The sequence below is a fragment of the Notolepis coatsorum genome (genome assembly GCF_963971535.1).
Source record: "Notolepis coatsorum genome assembly, chromosome: 1".
NCBI lineage: Eukaryota > Metazoa > Chordata > Actinopteri > Aulopiformes > Paralepididae > Notolepis > Notolepis coatsorum.
In genome coordinates, this window is record NC_140165.1 from 27425002 (window position 1) to 27442552 (window position 17551).

At 44.6% G+C, this 17551-nt stretch overlaps 1 protein-coding gene across 1 annotated transcript in view; it reads right to left on the reverse strand.

Moving 5' to 3' along the window:
- Positions 1-4463: 4463 nt before the first annotated feature.
- Positions 4464-17551, reverse strand: part of LOC311228216 (zinc finger protein GLI2-like) — a gene marked incomplete at both ends in the record, with an annotated part of 29971 nt that continues 16883 nt past the window's right edge. Inside the window, 5 exons of the mRNA XM_084314127.1 lie at positions 4464-6721; positions 7573-7963; positions 12164-12442; positions 13785-13949; positions 16727-16876. Coding sequence (XP_084170253.1) covers positions 4464-6721; positions 7573-7963; positions 12164-12442; positions 13785-13949; positions 16727-16876 — 3243 coding nt within the window. The remainder of the gene's footprint in view (positions 6722-7572; positions 7964-12163; positions 12443-13784; positions 13950-16726; positions 16877-17551) is intronic.

Below are 17551 nucleotides of genomic sequence, written 5' to 3' on the forward strand. Positions count from 1 at the left end.
AACACATGCGTACTACGGTCATGGATCCTCTTTGAACCACTATTGTACTACTAGACTGACACTTAGCTAATAACAATGAGCTACCATTAAAGAAACACGCCAAAAGTATGGGAAATGTGCTTACCGTAGATACCAATTTCCTCTCTGTGGGCTAGCTGCACACTAGCCTAGCTTAACACAAATGATTGGAAGTGAATAGCCTACTGACCTCTAGTCTAGCTGTTGGCCAAAAACACCTCTCCCGGAGTTTCAAGCTAGGCTAGTGGTCCGTATACACTTCCATTCATTTGTGCTAGAATAGCTTTCTACTGAACGCACAGAGAGTAAATAGGTATATCTTCTTGTCTGACATGAGGAGAAGACATTTCCCCTAACGTTGGCGTGTTCTTTTAACTAATTGCTAACTTACTGGCCCATCTGAAAATATTAATATATGAAAATAAAGGCTATATAGTTGTCTTACTATACGTCTCTTGCGGGTCTCAAACTGTTTATAATGTTATTATCAGCAGGTCAGGACAAGAAGTATATGATTGAAATCTACCTAGCCACTAGCATGCTAGTGAAATAGACCCATTTGACTCTAGTTAGCAAGCTAACATTAACGGTGTTAGCTGGACAATGCTACAGGGATTTCTATTTTATTTCATGTTTAATGTTATTTATTAGAGTGGTAGTGTTAGTGACTAGTGTCAGACTCTGGCAGGTTTTTTGCTAATATAAGACTATCCATAAAAAGTATCTATCTATAAATCTACCATATATATCTATCCATCGGTCTATAATTCTATCTATTGTAAATTACTTAAACAGCGTCTACAATGTACTTTTATACTGTGTTAAATCTGACAAAATGTACTATGTGTGCACACAGGGAATGACTTCACATTCCATACAACAGCTCCTGTTAGGAGACAAGAGTCTGTGTTCTAAAAAAATTTTAATCCAATCCTAACCAGCTGACCAATACCTATTTCTTTCTGCCCGTTGCAATGTAATTTCCTTGCAACGTCTCCTGTCTGTAACTTATGCTTGATTCACTTTGAATAAACCGCTGAAAGATGTTTCTACCTTTCATTATTGGATATTATTGATAACCTTGACAATTTGGATATTGAATATAGTCAGATATACGTGTCAATTTGGGTGACGCCCGACGTGATTATTTCACACTATGCTATGTATCTATGTATCTTGGTTTTGTTAACTACACTCAAATTTCTACAGTCAAATACAGTCTATTTCACTAGCATGCTAGTGGCTAGCTCTAGTATATTACAATCACAAAGAGGGTCTATGACTGTAGTATGCATGTGTTAAAAGCATCCACGGGTGCTCTGCCTTTGTCGGACGGCAAGGCATTCTGGGTATGCAGGCCCCATGAGGACATCTAGTCTCTCCTGTTGAGGGGGCTTGGCCTTCTGTTCATTCAAATGAAATGTTAGTATCCAACATAAACAAATTCATGGGACCAGTGTGACCAGTGTGCTAACAGGTGAGCTACTGTAGCTGATATCCTTTACAACTACTGACAACTGACAAACTGACTGATGCGCCAATCAGGGTAACCTGAGTAGATTATGCAACATTTTAAAGGAAGCAGATTGGATATCTGAAATGGTTTGTTTCTGTTGATATCCAGTGGGGTAGAGATCATCATAGTCATCATTTTCACAACAGTTCTAACATTCTGGGTAATGTGACATCAACATACAGTACCTTCTGTAAAAATGCGATGAGATTGAAAAACAAATGTTTCATTGTACTCAAGCAACACGATTAAAGCAGTGATCAAGCCTGATAAATGTATCTTGGAGCAGAACGTTAGGCTGCTGTTGTAGGCAGCTGTGAGGCAGTGGCAAGTGTATGGAAACATGAAACTGCTGTTCATCTGCCCTTGAGCAAGGCACTGACTGAACCCACATACCATTGATGATAAATAAACAGTTAGGCTATACATTAGGCTGCCCTATCTTAGCTGATTAGTCAGTCAGGTTTTAGTTGAACAAAACCTTTTAGTAGCTTTATCATTATTTTCATTGTTTTATCTTGATTTCAAGTTGGATGAGCTATTTTCTTGGTATGATAAGGAAAACTATGATAGGATACTAGGATATAGCAGTAGAGGATATAGTAGTGTAATATATAGTAGTGGAGGATATAGTAGTGAAGGATATAGCAGTAGAGGATATAGTAGTGGAGGATATAGTAGTGAAGGATATAGCAGTAGAGGATATAGTAGTGAAGGATATAGCAGTAGAGGATATAGTAGTAGAGGATATAGCAGTAGAGGATATAGCAGTAGAGGATATAGTAGTAGAGGATATAGCAGTAGAGGATATAGTAGTGTAGGATATAGCAGTAGAGGATATAGTAGTGAAGGATATAGCAGTAGAGGATATAGCAGTAGAGGATATAGTAGTAGAGGATATAGCAGTAGAGGATATAGTAGTGTAGGATATAGCAGTAGAGGATATAGTAGTGAAGGATATAGCAGTAGAGGATATAGCAGTGGAGGATATAGTAGTAAAGGATATAGTAGTGAAGGATATAGCAGTAGAGGATATAGTAGTGAAGGATATAGCAGTAGAGGATATAGCAGTGGAGGATATAGTAGTGGAGGATATAGTAGTGAAGGATATAGCAGTAGAGGATATAGTAGTGAAGGATATAGCAGTAGAGGATATAGCAGTGGAGGATATAGTAGTAGAGGATATAGTAGTGGAGGATATAGCAGTGGAGGATATAGTAGTGGAGGATATAGCAGTAGAGGATATAGTAGTGGAGGATATAGTAGTGGAGGATATCGTAGTGGAAAATATAGCAGTGGAGGATATAGCAGTAGAGGATATAGCAGTGGAGGATATAGCAGTGGAGGATATAGCAGTAGAGGATATAGCAGTAGAGGAGGATATAGTAGTGGAGGATATCGTAGTGGAAGATATAGCAGTGGAGGATATAGTAGTGGAGGATATAGTAGTGTAGGATATAGCAGTGGAGGATATAGCAGTGGAGGATATAGCAGTGTAGGATATAGCAGTAGAGGATATAGCAGTGGAGGATATAGCAGTAGAGGATATAACAGTGGAGGATATAGCAGTAGAGGATATAGCAGTATAGGATATAGCAGTGGAGGATATAGTAGTGTAGGATATAGCAGTAGAGGATATAGCAGTAGAGGATATAGCAGTAGAGGATATAGCAGTGGAGGATATAGTAGTGGAGGATATCGTAGTGGAAGATATAGCAGTGGAGGATATAGCAGTAGAGGATATATCAGTGGAGGATATAGTAGTGGAGGATATAGCAGTGGAGGATATAGTAGTGGAGGATATAGCAGTAGAGGATATAGCAGTGGAGGATATAGTAGTGTAGGATATAGTAGTAGAGGATATAGCAGTAGAGGATATAGTAGTCTTTCCTTACCATTCCTTACAGAATGTTTTTTCTTTCTTGTTTCAGATTTTAACTAACATTGTGACAACAGTTGACAACCTAATAATCGTAGAAATATGTACAAATGACAACACACAAACAGCATTTGTGTAAAACAACAATGTCAATATTGTATTTCATAAAAATTTACAAATAATATTTACATATGTCCAGCACAACAAACTGGCATATAGCAATATACTGTACATTAAAAAAAGCTTTCTTCCCCTCTGCTCCAGACATTAGGGGTTTGCTTGAGTCTGTTTCCCACGAAAAGAGAGTGACCAGTTTTGAATGTGTCTGATGTTTCATATCAAGATGTTACACTTAATCCCAGCAGAAACAAACTCAAATGCAACAGACAAATATTGGCTCTGAGAGTAAACTTGTTTTGATGTGAAAAAGAAAATCATTGAGTTATTTTCTCTAAGGTTGATATGAGAAATACAAGTAATCAAGTAGTCACAAGTAATTCACAAATGTTTACAGTGTAAAAAAAAGTCTAAACATCTAGGTGATGGTAGTACATTCCAAATAAAGTTGATGTCAAATTTGTACCTGGTTTGCATTTCCACATCAATTCTGTCATATGCTCATCATGCATATGTTTTGGCTGAGCCAGGCACTTAGTAAACAGATGGAATTATTTTAATAATCTTTTTTTAATTTCTTTTTTGACTGCAGATCTGTATAGCTGTATGTGTGACAGAAAGAACGGAGCTGTCATTTATATTCTCATTAATATCTAAGGCAAAAAAATATGGCTTTTCAACGGATAGAAAATTGCCATCTTAAATATACTTAACAAACAGGACTGTACAGGATAATACAGGTCACAGAAACGCTACAGCGTTTTTGGCACATATTCTTCAAAATGTTCATGTTACTCATTTTGAGTCTGTGATCAGGTGTTGGGCTTATCGAGTGTTGGAATTCAATTGTCAAAGGAACATTCAACACTCATGCTACTCATGCTCCCTTCCGCGTCGGGGAGGGAGGCGCAGTTTTTCTGCCACACGTGTGTCTCTCTAAGACATCGAGTTGAGGAACTTGCTCTCCTCTGCCAGCGCTGTCAACATGGAGCTCATGTCCCCGACGGCCATGTTGCCGGTCCCTGCCGGCACAGGGGGCCACGTGACGGAGCCGCTCGGCGTGGTGAGGCGAGAGGAGCTCCGGGACAGGCTCTGGAGGAGGAGACCCGGGCTCAGGGTGCCCGACACCAGGCTGGAGTGGTCCCCGTCGTCCAGCGTGCTGTCGAAGTCGATCATGTGTCGCTCCAGGCACACCGGCTTCGAGTCCGCGGTCCTGGACACCTGGGCGGCGGCGGCGGCGCGCGCCCTCGGTGACACCGCGGTGCTCGACTCCGGGTCACCTGCTGCGACCGACTCGGGAACATCGACCGGCGTAGGAGAAGCGCGATGGTTCAGGTTCCCGTTGGGTTCAAACACGCAAATCTGCCCTGTATAGTACACAGCGTCGATGTCCGAGTCGCTGTCGCAGAATTGTCCCATGGCGTTGTTATTGGAGTTAGTATAATCTGGGTTTAGGTTGGACTGTACAAGTTCTGAGCGCTGCACCAGGTTCGGCTCTGAATGCTGTCTATTTAACGACTTAGGTTCTGTCGGTGGCCTCGGTTGCATGAGTCCCTGACTTGCACTTTGGATGGGAGGCTGGGGTATCGTGTTACAGTTCTTTCGATAGGACACCGTGTGGGATCTGTCACAATCTTCACGTTTCACTTGGACAGGCTGACCTCCCAAACAGTGCACGTCAACAGTCTGCGCTGTATGCTGTTTGCAGGCGAGGCTCACGTTATTACAAGGGGAACGATGATGAATGGCATTACCGTTGGCATCATAAGGACCGCTACCTTGGTTTAACCGACACGGGGAGTTGAGCGCGTCATTGAGATTTGTGGCCTGCTGACATGGATGTGGCTGAATGCAGCTCGGTCTGGAGTTGGGACTCTGCTGCTTCGCAGCGTGCGGGAGGTTCTGACTCAGTTGTGCCATCTGTGAATTGGAGGTGAGATTGCTGTGGAAAGATCCAAAGATGTGGTTCTGTTGGAGGACCGCCTGGTTCCCTCTGAGCTGTTGTGGTCTGTAACAGTGCTGCTGAGCAGCCTCTGTGGTTCCTGCAGACACCTGGTCCCACTGGACAGGGATGTTGGCCCTACTGTGCTGAGGAGAAGACAGACAGGGCTGCTGCTGCTGCTGCTGCCCTGGGCTCATGGTGCAGGCGGCCAGAGCCTGGGGAGACGGGTTCATGTTGGCGTCAACGACGGCCATTCTTCTCTGGAGGAATGACGGTGGCTGGGTGTTGGCGTTCGCTTGGAAGCTTTGCACTTGTCGGTGATATGCCGATGAGTGGCTGTGGGGCAATTCTCCGTCCTCAGTGTTGAGGCACTGGACCACGTCGTCAGGCAGCATTATTATGTCCTCTTCTGGGATCATGTGACCCGCGATCGTCTCTCCGGTCACGTTCTCTGAGATGCTGGGCGGCCGCGGGCCGTAGTGGTAACGGTGGAGGCTGTTGTCTGTGCTCAGACAGCCGTGCTGGGTTAAGTATCGCCAGTCCGTGGCGGACGGCGGTTGGGAACGCGTGTTGCCCATACCGCCTAACGTTCCCATGCTGTTATAGCGCTGCATCTGAGGCCGGCACACGGGCTCCGGGGCCTGCTGTCTCACAGGGTCGCTGGCCCGCCGGGGGATGTTTGACGGGACCTCGTGGGGCATCATGCTGCGGGATGTGTAGCCCGAGTCACTGCGCCACCTGGGGGAGTGGGCTGCGGGGCTGTTGAAGGCCTCCTGGGAGTCCCCATACAGCGCCATGCGGCTCCTCAGACTCATGCGCTCCATGTCGGGGAGAGGTGTGGGCGGGGCGCCTCCGGTGGCGGCGGCGTAGCGGGCCTTGAGGCTGTAGTGCTGGGCCGGGGTCAGGCTGAGCAGGCTGGGGAGACCCCCTCCGACTCCACACTGGCTGGCCTCGCTGGAGCGGCGGGACATGTCGGTGGAGATGGGGTCATAGGAGTCGGCAGAGCTGATGTTGTTGTGACGGTTGCCGCCGAACTGTGAGGTCTGGCTGGAGCGGCGGCTGGCGGGGCACAGGGAGACGCCGGAGGACCTGCGGCTGAGGGTGTAGACGGAGCTCAGGGTGCTGGAGGTGCTGTCTCTGCGCTCTGACAGCTGGGCCAGCAACGTCATCTTGCCGGGACCCAGATCAACCAGGCCGTTGCTGGGGAAAGACAGAGAACCACCACCCATGGCTGGACCATCCAGGAGGGACCCTGTGGAAAAACAGATACTGTTTTAGTCACTAGTCCCACAAAATGATGAATTATGCCATAAAAACGACACAACACCTTTTTGAGGGCCATTTACTATAGATTTACAATTAATATTATGATGGTAGAATGTGGGGATCTTTTTAGAAAATATCCTCCTCTTTAGCCAATGCATTACGCTTTTGCATCACATTTGTTACACATTTTTAGAACACTTAAAGCTGCAGTAGTAGAGTGAGTTTACCTGCCCAGCAGAAATAGAGCAGGCTCTGCATCACTTTTAAAGCACCGTGCAACAAAGGTTTCCCAAGTATGTTTTAAAAGTATAGTGTGTTGAAAGTATATTTCTACCCATCTGTGCTTCTCTGAGAGTATACTTGCAATGTATTTTCTGTACTTTTTCTGTGCTTTCAATTCAAAGCACATGTTTAGTACGACAGTCAAATAAGTGTAATCTAAGTACATTTGAATACATTTTTTTAGATGTTTACTAAGTTTACTATTTTGGTAAACAAAAAAAGTGCAACTTCAATATATTTAAGTACAGCTTTTAATACTAAGTACAACTTATTAAGTGGTTTCAATTTAAAGGAACACGCCAACATTTTGGGAAATTAGCTTACTGTCTTCTCCAGAGACAAGAAGATAGATACCAGTTTCCTCTCTGTGCGTTCAGTATGAAGCTGGCTGCATGTTAGCCTAGCTTAGCACCATGAATGGAAGCGGACATGACCGGTTAGCCTAGGCATTGTCCAACTAACACCTCTCCCGAAGGCTCACCGGCCATGTCCGCTGACATTCATTGTGCTAAGCTATAATACTGACGTATACTTCTTCTTGACCAGTCCGCTCACCGCTCGCTGGTATCGGCGGGAGCTTGGTGCCGTGGCCCGCGGTGACGGTCTGGTGGTTGGCCCACAGGCAGGAGTCCCTCACGGTGTCCAGCCTCTCCTGCTTCAGGCGCTCCAGGCGCTGGCTGGTGGTGAAGGTGGTGGTGGCCAGCTGCTTGCGGAGGCGGAGGCCCACCACCCCCCCGCCGCCGCCGCCGGGGGAGCCCCCGTAGCCCAGGGAGCCCACGGAGGGCAGGTCGTCCAGGGCCGTGAGGTCGTCCAGGGCCGTGAGGTCCCCCAGGCTGCCCCCGCTGTGCACCGTCATCTCTACTCCACTGTCATGGTTGGCGGTGCTGCCAAGTGGCGACGGCTGGCTGCTACATGACGACTGACCGCCAGGGCTGGACTGATACATCTGGAGAAACAGAATGGAGGACGGAGAGCGAGGGGTTAAAGGGATAGTTCTGATTTTAGGAACCCTATTTCCTATTTACCAATGATAGTACCACGATGGCGCCAGGGACGGCTGCTGTGTTGTGCGCTCCTCATAGACCCAGCAGCATTTATATATATGACAGATAGGCACTACTTGACATACAAGATTTGAACTGTACATAGCCCTTTTGTTATAACATTTTTATATAGTATAATATCTACATCCTGTTATCTGCACTGCACACTTTTTAGAACTGTATATAGTAGGGATGCTCGATATTGGCTTTTTTACCGATACCGATATTCCGATATTGTCCAACTCTTAATTTCGATACCGATACCGATATCAACCGATACCGATATATGCAGGGTTTCCCCCCAAAAAAACTGAATAATTTCAGGTAACTAATAATTTCACTGGATGCATTCAAAAGGCTTTCTAAATGTAAGCATTATCTGTGCAAAATATGATAATTAAAAAAGTAAAAATTAACATTACATATCTCTTGTTGTTGAATTAAACCAACATGCATACTTTTGACAATAAATAAAATAAGAATTGGTTCTTACTTGCTTGCCTGGGTAAATAAAGGTTAAATAAATGTAAAAAAAAAAAAAAAAAAAAAAAAAATTGTTATTGTTTTTTTTTTTTTTTTTTTACCGATATCGATATTTTCCGATATCACATTTTACTGCCGATATCGGCCGATAATATCGGTCGGCCGATAATATCGGACATCCCTAGTATATAGTCATCTTTATTTTAGTCCTATTTTATCTTATTTTATTCTTATTCTATGCAAATTTTATTGTATTTATATTATTGGAAGCTGCTATGGTCGAGGGACCACAACAAATTGAATTTCACTCTTTCTTCGCTGTAAGGTACTGAAATACGTGACAATAAATCTGAATCTGATGCTGTTAGTTGGTACACAACAAATCACAGTGTCAGAATCCCAGCATTAGGCTAACAAATGACCAGTTGTTGCATATCTGGTGTTTGCTTTGAAGCCTTAAATGGGCAGTTCACCTAAAATTCCCCAAAACATATTTTCCGCCTGCGCTATCTATCCGTCCAGATCATTGTGGTGTGATTCGCTTAGTTTTGGAGATATCTGCCGTGAACATAATATTATACTACAGTATGTTCTACGCTACTATTATTTCTATTTCTATTATTATTAGGGTTAATATAATAAGTAACACTATCAAAGGGTTAATATAATAAGTAACACTATTAAAGGGTTAATATAATAAATAACACTATTAAATCAAAAGTGTTAAATTAACACCAGATAGGTGAGGATTATATAAAAACGCTGGTATAATGTTAATTTCAACACTATCCGCATTGACGTTTTTTGTAGTGTAAAGTTCTTTCATAACAGCTCTGGATAGTTAGCCTCCAACCAATGCAAGGTCACTGGGGTCGAGCTCCTGTCTATATGAGTTGACGGAGACTCATTGAAATCTACTTTGTGTGCACTGTGGAGTAGATTGCAATGCGCTGGAGGAACAGCTTGTATTGTGATAAGAGTTAGAGAGAGAGAGAGAGAGAGAGAGAGAGAGAGAGAGAGAGAGAGAGAGAGAGAGAGAGAGAGAGAGAGAGAGAGAGAGAGAGAGAGAGAGAGAGAGAGAGAGAGAGAGAGAGAGAGAGAGATCTGTATGCCAGTGTAAGGGCTGGATCGCAGATTGACAGGAGGGAAGGGACAGATGTTCTCTCATGGGTGATACTGTATGCGTATAGACAGGAGACGTCCACGTGTTACAAAAACGAGTTTGAACGATGCAAATATTCTCAGTACATCCTACATTTCACGAGTATGAGGAAGCTAACGTTCTTTTAATCGCTGGACGATGCCAGAAACACGGCTAGATCCACAAAGAATGGATTGCACGGAGCAAGTTGCACCCTTACTTACAATTCATTATGAATTGAAAATGGGGGACCCTGATGTAAACAAGACGAAAGTCTTTCTCTGGTCTGCATCCCCTTAACAATTGTGTGTATTGAGCCGTACTGTATTGTACCCATTCTGCAATCTGTTAATAAAACTTTCATTCAATCAATCAATCTGCACGGTGATTGATTGAATGAAAATGTTATTAACAGATTGCAGAATGGGTACAATACAGTACGGCTCAATACACACAATTGTTAAGGGGATGTAGACCAGAGAAAGACTTTCGTCTTGTTTACATCAGGGTCCCCCATTTTCAATTCATAATGAATTGTAAGTAAGGGTGCAACTTGCTCTGTGCGATCCATTCTTTGTGGATCTAGCCCAAGGTAAGTCCTTTATCCCCTGTTGTCACGACCCCCGTCCTCCCTGCTGGGCAACACTCTCATCTCTATCACCTCCACCATTGGCCCTGCACCGTGGAAAAAGAAGCCCTGCTTCTCAGTGGTGTGGTTGGTGATGAAACGCACAGAGGTGGTGTTAATACATGACGAAAGAGGATGCAACAGAGTAAAATCGGGGGCTCACCTTAGTAAGGCCTGTCCTTACGGAACGTTTGAAAGGAGGAGAGAGAGAGAGAGAAAATGGAAAATGGCGACAAAGAGGTCAGTCGGGGCTTGTTAGAACAGATGTTCACACTGCAGGCCAAAGATTTCCCTTGCTCATATGTGACTCAGATCAGTTTTCTTTGTCACAACACTGAACAGCGCAAATCACATGGAATCTGATCTTTTCAGTTCTTTCATATGTGGTCCTAAAATCAGATACGGGTCTGATTTTCTTTTTGCAATGCAACCTCAGTGTCATGTCACCTTTATGTCACTCTAGATTGACGTAAGATTGACGGGAGTCACCCTGTGAAGACAGACATGGAAGACAGCTGTGATGGAGGTTGTCAGTGGAGGAACAAGCAACACTTGTGGGAACGTATCATAACCGGTCTGTGTTTGAAAGCATATTGAAAGAAGAAAGGTCTCTCTTTCACCTCCTCCTTGCCCCCATTATCACCCACTCACAGATTAGCTGGCCTCCACTGCACATCAATTTATAAATTAAAACATAAACTGTGACTTCAGTGTCCCCCATGTCTACGTTCATCTTCGCTATTGTTCATTTGCGCATGCGGGTCAGTTCAGGAGCATGACCAGTTCACACTGGAATCTGATTTGGTCATATTTAAAGAATTATGTGAACAGTCAAACAAAACTAATCTGATCAACATCAGCCCAATAAATCAGAATTGATCACTAAGGCTTGCAGTGTGAACGTAGCAAAGTAAGTTAGTTAGGGTTTGTTAGACAATGCCGATGTTAGTATAGAAACAATTTCAAATCATTACTTGATAGACCAAAAGGCTACATTCCATGGAGGAGTGAGAATGTTACTATTGAATACAAAGAAATATCTATTCTGTGACAGATTACCGGCCAATCCGCTTACAATTGTAATTAGTGACGTAATTGATTGGGTTACTCTGACACCGAAATGTAATGTGTTTGCAGACTCGATTGATGTTATTATTATCATCTACAATCACTAGGAACACGGCAACATTATGGGATACACGATGACCATCTTCTAACAAGACAGAGACAAGAAGATAGATACCAATTTCCTCTCTGTGCGTTCAGTAGAAAACTAGCTAGCTGCAAGCTAGCCTAGCTTAGCACAAATTAATGGAAGTGGATACGGACCACTAGCCTGTGTGGCTAGTATCCGCTCCCATTCATTTATGCTAATCTAGGCTAGCTCGCCGTTAAGTATACTTAAATATACTTAAGTATATTTTTTGAAAGTATACTTTGTATACTTAAACATAATTTCTATGTATTCAGAAAGTATATTAAAATCGTGTTCACTTGAAACCACTTACGTTGTACCAAGTGTGTTAAAAGTTAAGTGTGCTTAATTAATATAGAAATTATACATTTTATGTATTTCGGGTTAGATTACACTACTTAGATTACATTTACAGCATAGTAACGACTATCATATTAAACATGTGCTTTGGATTAGTAGTACATGAAAGCACATAAGAAGTAGGCCTACCAAAACATACATTGCAAGTATACTCTCAGAAAAGTAGAAATGTATAAGGTAGAAATATAATTGTACACGTTTTACACACACACACACATACACAAAAAAAATATATATAAAAAAATTATTCTTTTTACTTGGGGTTCCACCTCCTGATTGCTGACGATCTATCTTACCATCGAGTTCTCCGTCTTGATAGATTTGACGTGCAGGTAGTCCTCCGCCACGCGGGGAGAGCCGCTGCTGTCCGACATCTTGTCCTCCCGGAACCTCTCTTTGGGCCCTGCCTCGTTCTCCCCGTTCTCCTTGGGCGCCGGCGGCCCCCGGGGCAGGTCTCCGCGCTGCCTCTTGGTGACGTGGGCCTCCGGCCCGTGGACGGTCTTCACGTGCTTCCTGAGGGAGCTGGGGTCCGTGTAGCGCTTGGTGCAGCCGGGGATCTTACACACGTAGGGTTTCTGGCGAGCGAGGGGCACGACACCAAACAAATGAATAAAAGCCGCTTCCCAGAGAGACGTTTTGTAAACGTTACCTCCGTGAGCCGCCGCTGAACGAATGATCACACGCGGCTCTTTTGTTCTCCTCTTTACACAAACTAAGCGCAAATCATTTCGCCTGATAGCTTTCCCGGAGGAAAATCTGATTCACCGATGCAGGCGGATAAACCCACCCACCCACCCTCTTCCTCACCATTAAACACCATAACTTATTTCTAGCGGGATGCGGTTTCACCATTTAAATATATGACTGTGAATTAGATCACCACATCCTCCCACAACTTAGCCAGATTAGCTAGGACTTGGGTGTTGTTGTGAGAACACAATTAAGAGCCATAAATAAAACATGGTGTACAGTACGGGGCTGACATGACAAGACTGCTGCCTGCTGCACCGCGGCGTGATTCATGACTGTAGGTAATAAAGTTGGACTTGTGTGTGTGTGTTGGATCTATGGGGATGTTGCTGTGATGCTAACCCCCCCACACCCTCCCTCTCCTTGATGGATAGTGAACAGAGGCTTGAAACAGTTCCAGGGTTTCATTTTCTATTCAGGATCTGCAGGTGGTCTCGCTCAGCAGGGGGTGGGAAGGGGGTGGGTGGGCGGGAGGGGGTAGTGGGTTGAGCTTGATGCGCCCTAATGCATTGTGGGCCGCCGCGCTCATTAGTTCCGCGCCTCATTATTTACTCACGGCTCGTACGCAGATGCACAAGCGTGTTTGAATGCAGACAAGAAGCACTAAGGCATTACACACGTACACACACGCACACGCACACGCCCACGCCCACACACACACACACACACACACACACACACACACACACACACACACATACACACACACACACACACACACACACACACACCTGTAAGCATGCATGTGTAGGCTATATACATGCAAACACACACACACACACACACACACACACACACACACACACACACACACACACACACACACACAGGCACACAATATCTAGACAGGACGAACCATCTAAAAAACAAAACCCCCTCAGCCGAAAAATAAACAAATAATGATGTCTACGCTTGTTTAAATCTGGGGGTACGTTGCGGTCGAAGATGACTCCCCCCCCCCCCCCCACCCGATTAACCCTCTCGATGCCACGATGTGTCTGCTCAGCTGCCTCCGAGAGATAAAAATGTCTAAGAGAATTTCTAATGTGGCTCCATGATATAATATATAATATATATTATAGAAGAGAGTCTGTCAGAAGTGGCAGGGAGGGAGGGGACCGTGGCGATCATGATGAGGGGGGAGGAAGAAGAGTGCGGTCCTTGTACCTCGTTGGAGTGCGTGCGGTTCTGGTGCTTGGCCCGGTCCGAGGCGTTGGAGAAGGCCTTGTTGCAGGCCTCGTGCTCGCACATGTATGGTTTCTCCCCCGTGTGCGAGCGCAGGTGGGTCTTCAGGTTCTCCAGGCGCGAGTAGGCCTTGGAGCAGCCCTCGAACTGCACAGGGAAAACAAAGAAGAAGAATATCTGTCTCAGCGGCTCACGTGTCTCATCATGATGACTGCCAGTGGCGGAAAGCAACTAAGTATTTCTTACTCAAGTACTGTACTTGAGTAACATTTGGAGTTACTTTTTTATTTGAGGGAACGTTGAACTTTTACTCCACTACATTTATCTGAACCCTATGCAAAAAGATTTTACATAGAACATCATGACATAAGTTGATAAAGATGACAAGAAGGGGGATCCCCCCCTTGAACGGCCCTTCTAAGGTTTCTCTCCTCCACATTGCCTGTGGTGCTTTTTTCCTATTGCTAGGATTTTAGTGAGCTTTTCCTTACCTTCGCTGGGGTATGTCTGGGAGTGTTGTTTTGGATTTCATGATGGGTCTTTTGTTCTTGATTTATCGCGATGTTTCTTCTTGCCTTGTTTTAAAGACGACTTGTCCAGCTCATGGGTACATTAACGTGTGATTGCGGGCTTTACAAATACAAATACATTTGATTTATGATGTACTTTCAGATTTGAAGCCCTGTCAACTTCAAGAGGACGTTGTCAGAGCAGCAGAACTGGATCACGCACCACTTTATAGGTCATAGAGGACATAACCTTTAGAGGTCAGTGGTTCAGAGGATGGATGGATACAAGTAATATGAACCTTTGACTATTTTGTAATTATCTGTATAGTTCCCCTCTTATGAGGATGACGGTGTGACTTTCTTATTTAGCTTATTATTACCAACTATCATTCAGCATTATTTATAACTGAAATCATATTAAATATTATTTTAATGAATGTATTAAATACAATGTTAAATATTAACTTCTGAATAATGGAAATAGAGACTACTCAGTAACAAAAAACACAGATATTATGGTCAACTTCTCTTTGAGGCAGGACTTTAAATTAGATTGTTATTTGTGCAGAACTTGTCACCAGAGCACCTTTTTCACATTTGTACCTAACACTAACACTAACCCCAACCCTTCCCTGAAATCTGAGTTGCATGTGTGATGTCACTAATAGGTTGAACCTATCATGGTCCAATATGTGGTAACTTAGCCTCAGTAACACAGAAAGCTGAGTATGTATTGATATGTCTTGAAAGAATATACGCTGGCGACTTGGAATTCCTGGTAAATATTGATGGGTGCTTGTTTCCAATTTGCATATTCATAGATCCTTGTATTGTTTCAATTTGGTGAAAAAAACCATACAAATACAAATTGTTGTATTACAGCACCATGGAATTATGTAGATGAAAAAAATGCAATACCTTGTCTTATAGGGACTGCTACCTTATAATTTCATTGAGCTGTATTAGCACAACACAAGGATTCAATGTGGCCATATTCAAATTAATTTACTCTCAATAACTGTCAAACTAAATGAACGTGTGTAAAATTGTTTAGAGTTTTTGGATGTGTGTGAGATTATGTGCAAAATAAATCAGCATTGTTTTTCGGTGAAGTGCCCCTTTAACGGGTCAACTCATATAGATTTGGTTCTCTGGTGTAACATGGTTTTCTCACCATAACTAGTGAGCCATGCAGGCACAGCACCACATACATGTCCACTGCCTTATGTGACATTGTAACATGGGTACAACATACAACCCTGCCCTGGTCCAACATGGGTACAACATACAACCCTACCCTGGTCCAACATGGGTACAACATACAAGACTACCCTGGTCCAACATGGGTACAACATACAAGACTACCCTGGTCCAACATGGGTACAACATACAACCCTACCCTGGTCCAACATGGGTACAACATACAAGACTACCCTGGTACAACATGGGTACAACATACAAGACTACCCTGGTCCAACATGGGTACAACATACAAGACTACCCTGGTCCAACATGGGTACAACATACAACCCTACCCTGGTCCAACATGGGTACAACATACAACCCTACCCTGGTCCAACATGGGTACAACATACAACCCTGCCCTGGTCCAACATGGGTACAACATACAAGACTACCCTGGTCCAACATGGGTACAACATATAGCCTGCCCTGATCCAACATGGGTACAACATACAAGACTACCCTGGTCCAACATGGGTACAACATATAGCCTACCCTGGTCCAACATGGGTACAACATATAGCCTACCCTGGTCCAACATGGGTACAACATATAGCCTACCCTGGTCCAACATGGGTACAACATATAGCCTACCCTGGTCCAGCCTGGGTACAACATATAGCCTACCCTGGTCCAACATGGGTACAACATATAGCCTACCCTGGTCCAGCCTGGGTACAACATATAGCCTACCCTGGTCCAACATGGGTACAACATATAGCCTACCCTGGTCCAACATGGGTACAACATATAGCCTACCCTGGTCCAACATGGGTACAACATATAGCCTACCCTGGTCCAACATGGGTACAACATATAGCCTACCCTGGTCCAACATGGGTACAACATATAGCCTACCTGGTCCAACATGGGTACAACATATAGCCTACCCTGGTCCAACATGGGTACAACATATAGCCTACCCTGGTCCAACATGGGTACAACATATAGCCTACCCTGGTCCAACATGGGTACAACATATAGCCTACCCTGGTCCAACATGGTACAACATATAGCCTACCCTGGTCCAGCCTGGCTTCAGAAACACATGTAGATACAGAGGGACACACCACAAGTGTGTGTTGTGTGTCGGTATGTATATCACGTGTGTCTACAGTTTAAGAGAGGGGCTCTGGAGCGCTCGACGGCAGGGCCCCCCATCCGCTAACTCACGGTGCATTTGTGTGGCTTCTCCCCCGTGTGTCGTCTCATGTGAACCACCAGCATGTACTGGGCCTTGAAGGGCTTCTGGTCCCGCGAGCACTGCTCCCAGCGGCACACAAACTCCTTCTTCTCCCCGTGGATGTGGTCGTTATTGATGTGCTGCGGACGCAGAGAGAGAGAGAGAGAGAGAGGGAGAGAGGGAGAGGGTGAGAGAGAGAGATAGAGAGAGAGAGAGAGAGAGAGCGAGAGAGAGGAGAGAGAGAGGAGAGGGTGAGAGAGAGAGAGAGAGAGAGAGAGGGAGAGAGAGAGGGAGAGAGAGAGAGAGAGATAGAGAGAGAGAGAGAGAGAGAGAGAGAGAGAGAGAGAAATTAATGTCTTTATCTGCAGGTGGTTACAATACCGGCGCTGTTGAAACTCACCTTGTTTCCCAACCAGATTGATTTTTTTTTTTTTTTTTTTTTGATTTTCTCCCATCCCAATGTTAGTCGTTATGCCAATTAACAATCCCCTTCCTGGTCGCTGCGCACTTACCCCCCACAGTCGGTCTGGGAGAGTGGAGGCTATCACGTGCTTCCTCCGACACACGTCTAGCCAATCAACCGCTTCTTTTCACCTGGCAGCGCGGACTCTCACTGAGAGGGTGTAACGTGTGGAAGGATCACACTACCCCCCTTAGATCCTATCCGCGCTGAGCAGGCGCCCCGACCGAACTGTAGGAGTCACTGTTTACAACGACCCGGACCCACCCCGCCAGCTTTCCCACCCTCTAATACTGCCAATTGTATTAGTGCGAACGGCCAGCCAAGCTGGTGACAACGCCGGAGCTGTGAGCTG